The sequence below is a fragment of the Macrosteles quadrilineatus genome, unplaced genomic scaffold, assembly GCF_028750875.1.
Source record: "Macrosteles quadrilineatus isolate MER2022 unplaced genomic scaffold, UCM_ALF_1.0 Scaffold_8__2_contigs__length_117827958, whole genome shotgun sequence".
NCBI lineage: Eukaryota > Metazoa > Arthropoda > Insecta > Hemiptera > Cicadellidae > Macrosteles > Macrosteles quadrilineatus.
Window position 1 is genome coordinate 24441195 of NW_026542601.1, and position 13753 is coordinate 24454947.

At 34.5% G+C, this 13753-nt stretch overlaps 1 protein-coding gene across 2 annotated transcripts; it reads left to right on the top strand.

Moving 5' to 3' along the window:
• The first annotated feature begins 396 nt into the window (after positions 1 to 396).
• On the top strand, positions 397 to 13396 carry LOC129000033 (thioredoxin-related transmembrane protein 1-like). 2 transcript variants are annotated; one of them, XM_054426881.1, is made up of 6 exons: positions 397 to 550; positions 2398 to 2559; positions 3592 to 3766; positions 4741 to 4842; positions 7964 to 8074; positions 12801 to 13396. In XM_054426881.1, exons 1-6 carry the CDS (start codon positions 405 to 407, stop codon positions 12888 to 12890), a joined length of 786 nt encoding a protein of 261 aa, XP_054282856.1. In that variant the 5' UTR covers positions 397 to 404; the 3' UTR covers positions 12891 to 13396. The 2 variants fall into 2 exon arrangements, with proteins under 2 accessions (XP_054282856.1, XP_054282857.1); XM_054426882.1 differs by having other exon boundaries at positions 7976 to 8074.
• The last annotated feature ends 357 nt before the right edge of the window (positions 13397 to 13753 follow it).

Below are 13753 nucleotides of genomic sequence, written 5' to 3' on the forward strand. Positions count from 1 at the left end.
CAATTTTGGCGATTTGGCACTTTATCATACGAGAGACGACTCTTGGAAAGTTGGAAATGTGGGATGTGGGAAAGCAGTCATCACTATGACGTCAGTCATGGAACGTCCTTTGAGCCTTGCGGGAACTCGACCCACCATCATAACAGAAATCAACCAAACCAACTGTCGAACGTCGAAGTCGAACTGTACTCAACCACGGCTACCTACAACGCTACAACTTTCTCATGGGTAAAAAAACCCAGACCGCCTTTTCGGCAAGAAAAAAAAAAAAAAAAAAAACTCTAAACTCTACTCCTACTCAACTCTCAACTCTCACTCAACTGTACTAGCCTAACTGTCACTGTCTGTTTCTGTCTTTGACTGTTTCTTCTGATTCTGTTTTACTTCTTGGGTTACTGTTAAGTATGGCGGCTGTACATTGTATAAAGTTATTTACATTTTTGATTTTCCTTAGTATTAATATCAGTTTATCCCACTGCAAGTCACAATTATTTAGTTTGAATGAAGAAAACTGGGATGCTATGCTATCAGGGGAATGGATGGTGGAATTGTAAGTACATTCATCAACTTTGCTATTACCAAAACGTAAATTATTGCGTCTTGTTGCCGGCCAACAACCTGCTGATCACGTTTTGATTCATGATAGGCCTTACCAACTTTTTTTATTGGTTAGGGCCTAGGGAAAAAAGAAATTCGAAGCTAAAAGAAGGCTCATTCCTAGTGATTACTGTAGGCCTAGGCCTAATTGTGGCAGGCCTACTAAACTAGATTGAATAACTTAGGCCTAGTGTTCAGTATTGTGTCCACAAGTAGGCCTAGGTTTAGTTTTTTTAAATGTTTGTCCTAGTATACGCTAGCTAGGCATGAGCCCGGGATTGTTTTTCACGTTACTTCAGGCTAGACCTAGGGTCTTAGGCTTGGTGTGCCTAATTTATTTCACAGAGGATACGCGTCCAGTAACCTCCTTAGTGAGTCGGTGGCTCAGTCGGTAGGGTCGCGGACTTCGGGCCCAAGACAGCGATGTCGTGGGTTCGGATCCTGGTCACTGCCGATACATTTTATCAGTACAGTTCACCTTTGTACTGTAAGTTGTGGGGGCCTGGAACGCCATAACCACAACAATACGATGTACAGCCATCGGTGTTTGTGGTGCAGTGGATAGAGTGCTGGGCTGATTGGCAAGAGGTCCCTGGTTTGAATCCCATTAGTAAGTTAGGCTATCTTTAATTTTTTGCAAAGATTTTGTTTTGAACAGTTATGAAGTTATGAACAGAATTTAACCTTCATTTGATATTTTCATTATCAGCAAGTTTGGTTAGTTAGGTTAAGGATTATGACAGTAACTGCCGGACGCCAAATCCACGTCCAGTTACGGGACGCGTATCCTCTGCCTTTCATATTAGTAGGCTATGTATAACTTTATGAACTGGGATGGTGGCGTCGTCCTGTAATGTAGATAGGCCTAATTGGAAACACGACAATTAAGTTTAACTTAGTATGTCTACATTGGGATATGATGTAATTTGTAGATGTCTACTTACAGTTTTTTTCTCGCTGAATCCAAAAATACAATCAGTTTTTGTTGGAGAGATTCCTAAGTGGCTGGAAAACGAAGGTTAAAATTACAAATCTGCGTAACTGTTGGTAATATGGCGTGGTCTGGATGGGCCCGTATTTGGGCTGAGGACTGAGTGAGGAAAGCAAATAGCTGTTTATACTCGACTTAATGCGGAATTAAATCAATTTGTTTTGAAACAAAATAATCTGCTCTTATTCTTCAAAGGACACAGTCACGAACCCGCATAAAGTCCGACCTATCTTCCTCACTTGTTTTTTCTGTCATCAAATGGAATTTTGAAAATTAAGAGTGAGTAGGCTATGTTATAATCATAAAGTGCCAACCTAATTTAGTATCCCACCAATGGAATGTGACTCATGTTGAGGGAATTAGGGTGTAGCATCCTAGCCCCGTCACCATTAAACTTATGCCCCCAGCACAGCAAGAATGGCCCTGCCAGGTGCATCTTGGGAATAAGTCTGTTAGAGAGAGAAAACTTCTTGGCATTCTGAAAACTAAACAAGGCTAAAATATAAATATAGCCTATCTTAGTTAAAAACGTGAAATCAACAGAGTAAAAATATAAACCCGAGAGGATCAACAATATTGGGAAAAAAAACAATCATTCTTTTTCTCTGCTAATTAATTTCGGTGGATGCAATTTTTAACATTTTTAAAAATGCATTGAAATTCATAAAATGCCCATAAAATTATAGTTCGCCTAGCCTACACCAATTTATAAAGAGATAAATAAATAAAAAGTCTGGTTAAAAATTATTATTGAACTTACAATTAAACTAAAATACTTTCAAAGTAGCTTACTCAGTATTTCTTCACAGCTATGCACCTTGGTGTCCTGCTTGCAAAGCTATGCAGTCGGTGTGGGAAGAGTTTTCTGGTTGGAGTAAAGACCTGAATATCAAAGTAGGTCAGGTGGATGTTACTCAGTCTCCGGGTCTAAGCGGCCGTTTCATGGTTACTGCTCTGCCCACCATATTCCAGTAAGTAGCTCTTTTCTGTGTGGATCATATTGTTCTTGGGTGACAGAATGAATCTCTGTTTGAGTGTCAGGTAGTTCAATCTAATCTCACTTTTTGAGGCGTGGTTTCCAAACAACTGCAGTCACAAAACTAACCAAGAAGCTGTGAATCTGGCATGAAACTGCCAGGTACCAACACAAGTCTCTATGTTATGCCAGCTGATTTCATAGTTACTCAGCTGGAATGAGCGTAAAAAAGTTATATGTGCTTAAGAATCATAACTTTACAAACTACAAATTTATATGTTAGGTATTCAATTTAAGTTTTTTTTTTCAATTTTGTTTCACTATCCAGTCATTTGAATTACTTGATCGTGATAAAGTCAACCAGTTACAGTGTAAAATAAACACAAAAGACTGAAGGAAGAAAAGATACAAATTTGACATTTAAAACTGTTTCACAATACATTATAATTTATAGTCGCAAACGGGATGATTAAATAGATTTAGATTTTTATGACAGCAACACGCCAATACTGGCTGAAGTGGACATAGTCTTGAAATAGCTATAGTAGAGTTTCAGCTCTCTGGCACTTCACAATCATGTCAAAATCCAGAGTGGGTATTTCAGATGAAGACAAGTGAATGATGTGCATGCACACGAGATATTTTTCCCCACCACCATTGCTTGTGTTATTTTGTTCAGTCACCTCGAAAATTGCCATAAAACCTCATTTAACATACATATGCAGTCCACAGAATAGTTCTGTTGTGGGGGAGGTTTTCTGTCTCTCTCACTACCCTCCCAAATATTCCATATTAATTTACATTAACTATACTTAATATTTACGTTTTAAGCATGACTCCAATTAACTTAAAAATAATTTGGAGGTTTTATTGAGTTTCTCAAATAGAGAATAAGCTATTTTAGTTGTACCTATTGATTCTTAAATTGACCTTACACTATTCCTGGGTAAAATCAACTTTGGAAAATTTAACTGTATATTTTATCTGTAATTTTTTAATAATTGTGTATTTTTACTTCCATAAATAGTGTGCTCAATGGTGAATTTCGACAATACAAGGGGTCCAGAGAAAAGGATTCCTTCATCTCCTTCATCGAAGAAGATAAATGGAAGGCTATTGAACCCATTCCAGGATGGAAGTCACCTTCGTCATTCCAGATGTCTATTGTGTCTTACTTCTTCAAGATGTCTCAGCTACTTCGGGTAAGTCACAACTACATCTGTAACTTTACATTTTTGTTTGTTTGGAAATGTTGCGGTATAGACTTTGTATAAGTCTTGTATTTTAAAACATTTCAAGAGCTAACAAAGGGAGATACTATAGTGATCTACTGAGATGGCCTTGTGTACCTTTCTTTGTGACTTAAGTCCATCCAAATAATCTGTCAGGATCATTATTAAAAATACTGTATAGCCAAAGCTTAAAAATCCAGAATTACAATAATGAACTCCATAGGCTATCAAATTAAGTTTTAGTGTTGGGCTTCTGTTTGTTTAACGGCTGTTCTAGCCATGTCGTTAGTTTTATTTGATTTATTAGGTATACTCAAGTTTCTTTTTTAATATAGGCCATAATGAATTTGGCTTTTGAAAATGAGGTTATCGTTCATCTAACTTTGAGTTGATTCACCTTTTCTCGGCTTAGTGGTTGGTAAAGGATATGAAATATTTTTATTCAACTAGTTCTGCACCTGTTCAAATATGACGGAGTTTGACTTAGTAGGCCTACAATGAGCAACAAGTCCAGTATATGGAAATCTTTGGATCTTCAGAAAGTGAGCCTTACAGTCTTCAAATTTTAACTAAAACATAAAATAAGAAATTACGTTTAAACTCCTTTTCTTTTTTAAAAATGAGTACATAATCAGCACTGTTGAAATATTGCATGTAAATAACCTTTTCTCCTAGACAGAATATTGCCCCCCGGCCCCGTACCAACATAGTTTGGATATTTGATATTTATTAAAATTTAGTTTAAATGTCAGTTCAGCTTTATATTAACTTTTGGCCCTATCGGCAATCTGTAGTTAGTGAGGGTACTCTATTGATTGACCTCGGTTGAGATGAAGTCTGCTGATAGAAAACCACTTTTCTTTGGGGTTTACCATATAAATAACTTTTTAAAAAATACTTGTTTTTTTTCTAATATGTATAACAATGCCAATACAACTTTCCAGGCAGTCCACACAAGACTAATGGAAGATTATGGACTTCCTACTTGGGGATCTTACCTCATATTTGCCATTGCCACAATCTTTGTTGGAGCACTGCTTGGACTGGTAAGTTCTAAATTATATGGTAGGCCTAAATAACATCTCCTTTGTGATTCTCCTGCAAAAACATCACTCATTTACTGCATCGTTTGAAAAAACACGATATGAGTTTCTTCTGTAGACTCTAAATCTTTTCTAAGCTATACAATTAATATTAAACATGTTTTGTCTGGCTCATTGCACACTTTGCACAATAAATGGTAGAATAGGTTAAAGAATGTAAAACTTTTAAAGTAGGTACTGTTTGAATGACTACTTACATATTCAAACACTCACGAAAACAGAACCAGACATGCACTAGGTGGAGGAATTTACTTACCGAGAATAGAACCTACTCTACAACAAATTGTTACAACTAGGTATACAACAAATTGTCAGCCTACAGACTCAACCTACAGACAACAAATTTACGCTCACATCGAACAATTGTATGCAAGCACATATCTGAGCAGTTCTCGTTTCTGTGCCACAGGGATAGAGCATTGACTTTCAACTTGTAACCCGTTGAAAATTCCTTTTTTTCATCATTTCAAAAAACTCTAAAAATATAACAACTCTCTCCCACGCACAGGAGTAAATTCTCCTTTGTAGGGGATAATTTTGCTCACTTCAAAAAGCTTTTATAGAAAATTGTAAGTAATATAATTTAGAAAAATAAATTTACTTAGAAAAGTAAATATTTTTGTACAGAGATCATAATATGGAATACAGTATGTCTATTTTTTAAAACGTTTTTATTAGCTCGCTTTCTTGTCCGGTACAAATTTTGCAATCAATTTTATACTAACTTCCCGATGAGCTAGAGACTTGAAACTTGAAACATAGCTCACAAATGGAAGACAATGCTATATTATATCATTTAATTTTCATATTTACCTTGGGCAATGCCCCACGGGCTCGTTTTTATTAACTCGCTTTCTTGAAAATGTTGATACTTCCCGATGAGCTAGAGACTTGAAACTTGAAACATAGCTCACAAATGGATAACATTGCAATATTATATCATTTAATTTTCATAATTCTCTTGGGTTACGCCCCAATAGATAATTTACAATTAACTTAACCTATTGAACTAATGTATTATTATCAATTGCATGCACCTCACGTTTTTCGTTTTAAATCTTGCAAGTATTTATACTCTCCACATATTTATAATTATTTTCTACTTTTTAGTGCATTTAAAAACGTTTAGTTTTAAAAAAAGTTTTTATTTATAAATTATTTTCTACTTTTTAGTTTTTAATGTGTGTGGATGTTAAATCTATTTCATGCATCTATATCAGAAATCTAAGGTTTATTTGAGTTTCTTTTCATATAATTATGTATTAGATTAAATGTATGGCCTACCTACTAACTATAAATATATCAATCTATTTAATTTATTGTTTACTTTATAGAATACTAAATAAATAACAAATGACATTATTAACAAACACCTTTATTTCTGCAATCAGATTGTTTATCTTTTCAAATTTAAGTATTTACAGCTGGCTTCAATTAATTGATATATTTACATTCTTTCAAAATGTAAACATGAAAAATTTGGAAGCCAGTGGGGCGAATCCCAAGGGAAATATGAAAATTAAATGCTATAATATTTCATTGTCATCCACTTGTGAGCTATGTTTCAAATTTCAAGTCTCTAGCTCATCAGGAACTTCGTTTCAAATTGATATCAAAATTTGTAGGAAAGTGAGCTAATAATTTTTGTATTTTTGTACAGAGATCATAATATGGAATACAGTATGTCTATTTTTTGCGAAATAAATGATATTTAGACTTGACTTGACTGTTAAAATGTTGTTTTGAAATAGTGTGAATAAAGCATTGTTATCAAATTAGTTATATATTTAAGTTGTATTTTACATGCTGTATTTTTCTTGCTGATAGTGTAGCCAGAAGTATTATACACGTTTCACCTGAGGATGTGTTAACGGTAGGCCTACTCGCATTACTTCCCTATCACTTCCCTATGAAACTATCATGCTCATACTTTACACACCTGCTGGCCTTGTAGTGTAATATCTTAGACGGAAAGTAAATAAAAGAAACGTCTTATAACACTTCAAACATATATTTACGCTTATACTGTTACTCACAAGACGGTAAATATACAAAAACGATGGTAAGTGGTGATCGATTTCGATTGGACACTCCAATCATCATCAGACCCAATAGGCGAATGACAAGAATCTTGAATGGCGTCCCTACTTATACCCTATTGGCTACCGGAAGCACCGGCCAATACATTTTTATAAGTACAACTGGAATCAAAATGTATTTGTTCATTAATCAACTTATTTCTATCTTTACATTTTTCCTTATAAATATATATAATATATATATATATCGATCACCACTTACCATCGTTTTTGTATATTTACCGTCTTGTGAGTAACAGTATAAGCGTAAATATATGTTTTAAGTGTTATAAGACGTTTCTTTTATTTACTTTCTGTAAATTTAATAACACGTACAATGCTGATCAAGAAGTTATTTAATATCTTTGACTATTGATACAACTAGACATTCCATCATCATGTTAAAATTGTCACCACATTTTTTAAAAATAGGTAGTCGTAGTTGATTTGAGCCATTGAGAGATTTTGCAGATCTAAATTACTGATTTCTGTCGAATACACAAACTTTTTTACACAGTCAAATTAATGGAATAAATTATTGTGAGGTATAGCAACCATTATGATGCATAAACTTGTTCAGCAACTAAAAATAAGGCCGAAAATAGCATTTTAGACACTAGCGCATTCTGTGACTGGCTCACACAACTATGTTTTTTTTTAATAAAAAATCCCGACAGCTGGTCCATATAGATGGGATGTCTACTTCAGTATCCAATAGTCAATGGTAATATACTGTTGACTTTGTCTTTAATTCTTATCTGGAAACCCTATTAAAAAGAACAATGGTACCAAAAAAGTAGGAAAAAATAAATTGTCAAGTCTTGTGCTTAGTGATTACTGGTATCTTTAAAAATCAGTGAAGTATGTAACCTAACATTATTCATGAAGGACCTTTTGACTTTGTTTCTTGAAAAAGTGTATTACACCAATGTATTTCTAATCCCTCAACACAGGCTTATGACTATTGCTCAATTGAGATTCTGCAGTTGTTTTCTCAGGTGGCTGTTTGTACCATTGACCTGCTGTCCCCACCAAAGGCGGTGCCTCCTTCTAGTCTCAAGCAGAGTCAGAAAGCCAAGGGGAGCGATGATGAGTCGGTGAGTCTTGTACATCTTGTGGAATATTTGGCTCTCAGTGCAATAAATTACTAGGAAAAATGTGGTTCGGATTCCACTATAGGGCAATTCCATAAAATGGTCAACCTCTATACTTTTTTGTCAACTTTATCAAACCCATTACTGTTATACATTTTTGGAAAGCTCGTTAGTGTAGCTTTCCACTCATAACATTGGTTACCACCAAAAAAAAATAATAAAAAATATATACATGTTTTTTTATAGACTACCGTTTTTTTTTTTCACTCCGATTTACAACCATGTTGGTTATTTTCATAACCAACAAACAAAATTTACTCAAATAAGCCTTATGAATTATTTTTTTGATAGTTTAAGAGTAAAGCTAAATATTAATGCAATTTATAATTAAGAAAAAGGTTTTCTGTCCACCCTACAGATGTTTAACATTAAGAAAGATTAAATTCTACGTCCGACACCAAAAATGTACGTTTAGTTTTACTGTGGCTAGAGGGATTTTTTTTAAAGCTTGAAAACTAGTATGCAAAGCAAGTTTACATAGGTCTAAATGATCCATGTTTGGAAAAAAATCTATCATGTATGGTTTTTTTTTAATCATGGTGTCGGACGTAGAAAATATTTCCTACGTCCGACTCTACGTCCGACACCAAAGTACTAAAATTGGGTAGTATATGTTAAATACCGTAACATGCTGCATATACTATAAAACCCTAAGTTGAGTTTTTATCATAGTACTCAATTAACCTGTACTAAGGAACCTTTCAGTTTAGTTAGATGTAAAATTTATCCCACACCCCCATTGTTAAACATAAATAAAAACATATCACCCAAATTTATAAGTTTTTGTAAGCTTCAAAAGTAAAAAAAAATATATAACATTTGCTACAACTGTTGGTTATTAAATCTCCTAAACTGTGTTTTAAAGTATTTAAACAAAACCCATATAGGCTAACATGATGGGAAACCAATAAACGTTTAAGTGTACACATTACCTATGAAAATATAGGCCTAATAGCATGCCAGAAAGTTCGCAATTTGGCAACATTGTTTCTCTGCAATGGATTTTTCAGAAAATGCGACCATTCTACACCAAAATGAAATACAGTCAGCACATTGGACCCATAGCCAGGCTACTGTCTTTACATCGTATGCTTGGATTGCGGAAAATGTCAGTCAAAGCTGTGTTATTGTATCTGATGATCTGGAGCACACAAAAAATCAAATTTACTGTTATTTGAACTTCTTGCTACAACAACTAAAATCAATCCAACCAGATATTACTAAGGTCAATGTATTTTCTGATGGAACATCAGCTCAATTCAAGAATCGCTTTATGTTTTCAGTTCTCCCTTTTCTACAGAGTAAGTTTGAGGTTGAGATCCACTGGCATTTCTTTGCAACTTCCCACGGCAAAGGTGTGGTTGACGGCATAGGAGGAACCGTTAAGAGAAGTGTTTGGAACTATTGCAAAGCCAATGCAGGTCATGTTCTGAGCACAGCAGAAGATTTTGCCGAGATTGCTGCTTTAAGGAACCCCAATGTTTTAGTTAAGTTCATTTCAAGTAAGGATATTCAAGAAGCAGTGATTGAGGGTCTGCAAATATGGGAGTGTTCCGTACCAGTACCTAACACTCACAAAGTGCATTATGTGACGGCAGCTGGATCAAAAGATTTCTTAATTGTAGGCGACACAAGCGACGATTTAGTAAAAAGAAAAGTAAAAATTGTTCAAAATCCGGAGTCTTCGGACAGTGATGACTCAGAACAGGAGTATGGCGAGCGTTTCGAAATAGAGAGAAATGACCTAAACCTTCAGGATTTAGTGCCTCAAAAAGACTGGGTTGTGGTTAAATACGATAATGATTACTATCCAGGTGAAGTACAGTGTGTTGAACAAAATGAAGCCAAAGTGAAAGTAATGCATTGCTCCAAGTCAGGTGCATACTATTTCTGGCCAACTGATGAAGACTGTATTATGTACAAAGCCAAAGACATTGTGAAGAAAATTGAGCCTCCTGAACCTTACGGAGGAACGAGACCACTATAAATTTAAAAGTATCATCGGTCCACTTCCAGATGTGCTCCCTTGAACACATTTTCTCATGTCTTACTTTTAGGCATATAACCCAAAGTGCCCATGAATTTTTCATTTCATTATTTTTTTTAAAGAGACTAATTTGTAGAGAATGGGTAATTTGTAGGAATTAAGAAGCTGTAACTTTTTTAAGTTAAATAAGCAAAATATCTAATAAAAGATGTAGAGTGTTTATCAGCCTTTTACTTTTTCCCTGAAGGTAAAATGTCAAACCATATTGTGCAACGTAAATGTTCGAAATTTAAATATTTTAAACCCAGGTATAGAGGATTTTAGTAATTTTATTTGCTCAGGCTCATTTAAATGCATGAATAAATGTTTAAAAGGGTTCATATAAAATTGTGAACGTTTTTTTACATTTAATTACTACCTATTATTTGTAAATCTAAAAAAAATCACACAACCTACGTCCGACACCAAAAATTCTACGTCCGACACCGTAGGAGATTTTTTTTTGTGTCAAAACTATAGAACCAAAAAACTTGAACCTAGGCTCTTTTTAAAGCTAATAAGTTTCTTTACATCCATGATTTTTTCTGTTGTTTTATCTCTTTAAAATTCACAGATTTTTAAAGTCAAATAAGGAAAAAAGAAATATCGATTTTGTGCACTCTACGTCCGACACCGCAGAAAAAATTTTTTTTAGCCATTAAAGATTTTAAAATTTAAAAAATGTTACATATGAAAATGTTTTTAAAGAACTGTTCTTTCAAATAAAAATACTAAAGATTAAGGTTTTTTACAAAAAGTAATTTTAAAGCATTAAAATAGCAGAAAAATGTGTCTGAAATCTACGTCCGACACCGTGGAATTGCCCTATAAACTGTAGGTCCCTTAGTTGCCATTAGCTGTATGGGCTATTAACTAACAGCTGTGTCTAAGGAACATGTCGGCCTTAGTCACTAACAAGACTACAAGATCGCGCCACTCATCCTACACTCATCCTTCACTCATATTTGGGTTAAAATACGCACATAGTGGCGTCCCCATCTTAAATAATTGATAATTGATAATTGATAATTGAATACTGCATTAGGTTGAAGACAGAAATACAGCAGTTCCTCGATCGTTTTACTTAAAGGGCAGCCAGTGGGCCAGACTATCGAAAAATCATGTTAATTAGTAAATATAAGACAGCTCGCACCCACAGTCCAGGAGAACTGACCTGGACATGATTTTTGCGAGCCGTTGGCAATTGTGTGTATGTGAGTTCTGTGTTTCCTCCCCTGTCGTGTCACCACTTATTAGTAGTATGTAGTAACCAAGCTGTTTGGCCGAATTATTAAGGGACTACTGTGATACAAAGTGATAACAGATCAACCTGTTGCTCAAAATTGAATTTGTATTATAGGTCATGATTACATAGCTTCAATATAGTCCTAGTTTGTGCAATTTCACACAACTAACTCTTGATTTAATAATTTTTGCCTTAAAGCATACACTTTAGTATTTAGCTAAACAATACACAAAAAAATCCTAAAAATATGATGTAGTAGTCTCTGAATCACTACATTTAAGCTACAGTAGAACCCCTCATATCTAATCATGACGGGACCAGGCCATGGTCGGAAAAGAGCATAACAAACTCACAGTCTCCGTAAAATCAGTAATCGTCTCCCGCGACGGCTCAACACATGTTTTTGGTACTGTGGTAATCGTCTACCGCGATTACGGCAACAACCGCGATCAGCGTTATCGCCCCAGACAGGAAACAAGTAGACGGTAGGACACTAGGTTGGATATCCCAAAGAGTTGGTTATTGCGAGGTCGGATATGAGGGGTTCTATTATAAATGGTTTAAGTTACCTTGCTTTGTCGGGCGATCCTTTTATTACTAGAATACTACTATAGTTTCAGACTTCTGGAGGAGTATCACCAGGTGTAACAAAAACATCAGGTCATCATGCCATTGTAGAACAAACAACACAAACACAAATTTTGATTGGACACCATTTTAGAATTTATAAAAATAAAAATTTTTATACTTTTTGTGTGCTGATAGGTTTTATCTATTAGGGCTCAAAAGAGACGTTTATGATGTCTGCGAGGGATTATAAAAATTTTACTGTGAAATTTTACGGCGATCCTTTTATTACTAGAATACTACTATAGTTTCAGACTTCTAGAGGAGTATCATCAGGTGTAACAAAACATCAGGTCATCATGCCATTGTAGAACACACACAACACAAACACAAATTTTAATTGGACGCCATTTTAGAATTTATAAAAATAAAAAATTTGATACTTTTTGTGTGCTGATAGGTTCTATCTAATTGGGCTCAAAAGAGACAATTATGATGTCTACACGACTGCGAGGGATCAGCAAAATTTTACCGCGATCACCTACTAATACAACCACCAAATTTTTTTATTTTCCAATTTTTTTTTTCGCCTTCCAAAAAAAGCCAACTGGTTCTGCCCTAGGCGCCTACCGTGCCTATTCGGTAAATCGGCCCTGGTGTAATTGTAAAAATACACTCAGACTGACAGACCGAAAACCATGCTTATAGGTTGGTTTTTTTTACTGTCAGAACCTAAGGAACAAATACATAAAAGTTTCAGGAAGTTCATATACACCCTAGAATGTAGACATTAGTGTCATTCATTGTCTCACGATGTGATTGGTTTGCAGGAAGATGATCTCGTGGAGGAAGACCTGGTGGATGAAAACACACAAGACTCAAACACCGCTCGTAAACGCAAGGCACGCAAAGCTGACTAACGGCAACACAGTTGCAGTACATTTACAACACAGTCACCAAATATGAACTTTTCAATTCTAGTTATCCTTGTGACCTAACCCACTATATGTAAGTCAGAGACAGTTTTGTTAGCAGTGTTGTTGAAGATTTTTATACGGTAAATCTACAAAGTCATTATTTTTGTAGGTTTTGTTATTGATTCTAAGATAATAATATCTCTACACGAGTATCTGTGCATTTAGATATTCAGTCCTATGGGCGTTGAAGTATTATTAATTTATTTAAAAAATAAATCTTTCCATGTACTTCATTAAATGTAAGTTAGTTGTAATCTTGCCTAAGTAATGTAGCTGTGTGCTAACGTTAGTTGAATAGAACGTTTCATTATTTTTATACTTTCATATTTTGTACCATATGTACACTGAAAAAAGGATTTTGATTTATTTAACTTTTATAAACTATGCAAAATGTACTCAAAAATGTATTTTTCATGTAAATATTGTGCAAAATAAAATAATATTTAATACTTGGCTAATGAATATCCAAATCCATAAAAAAAAATGCTAATACGGTACTATAAAAAATTCCTCAGCTTTATGTTTTTCACTTTTTTGTAAATTGTAGGTTACATTTATTTCTTGAAAACAAATTGTTGTAAATAACTAAAGGGAGTGATTAAATTTATATTCAATGTCTGTCTAGTAAAAAGATAATCAAGAAAAGAGAAGAGAGAGATTGTAGTTTCCCAATGAACGAGAAGTAAATTTGTAATTTACAAAATGTAACCAGTTGATACAGTAAAACGGGATACAAGTTATATAAAGAATATACTGGAACTTAATGTTTCTTTACATCATTATGTCAGAGGTGCAAAACTCCCCAA

Coding starts and splice junctions, on each gene's coding strand:
- LOC129000033 (XM_054426881.1), top strand. CDS start 405: ATGGCGGCTGTACATTGTATAAAGTTATTTACATTTTTGATTTTCCTT. Junction 2,560..3,591: donor GCTCTGCCCACCATATTCCA/GTAAGTAGCTCT, acceptor TTCCATAAATAG/TGTGCTCAATGGTGAATTTC. Junction 8,075..12,800: donor AGGGGAGCGATGATGAGTCG/GTGAGTCTTGTA, acceptor ATTGGTTTGCAG/GAAGATGATCTCGTGGAGGA.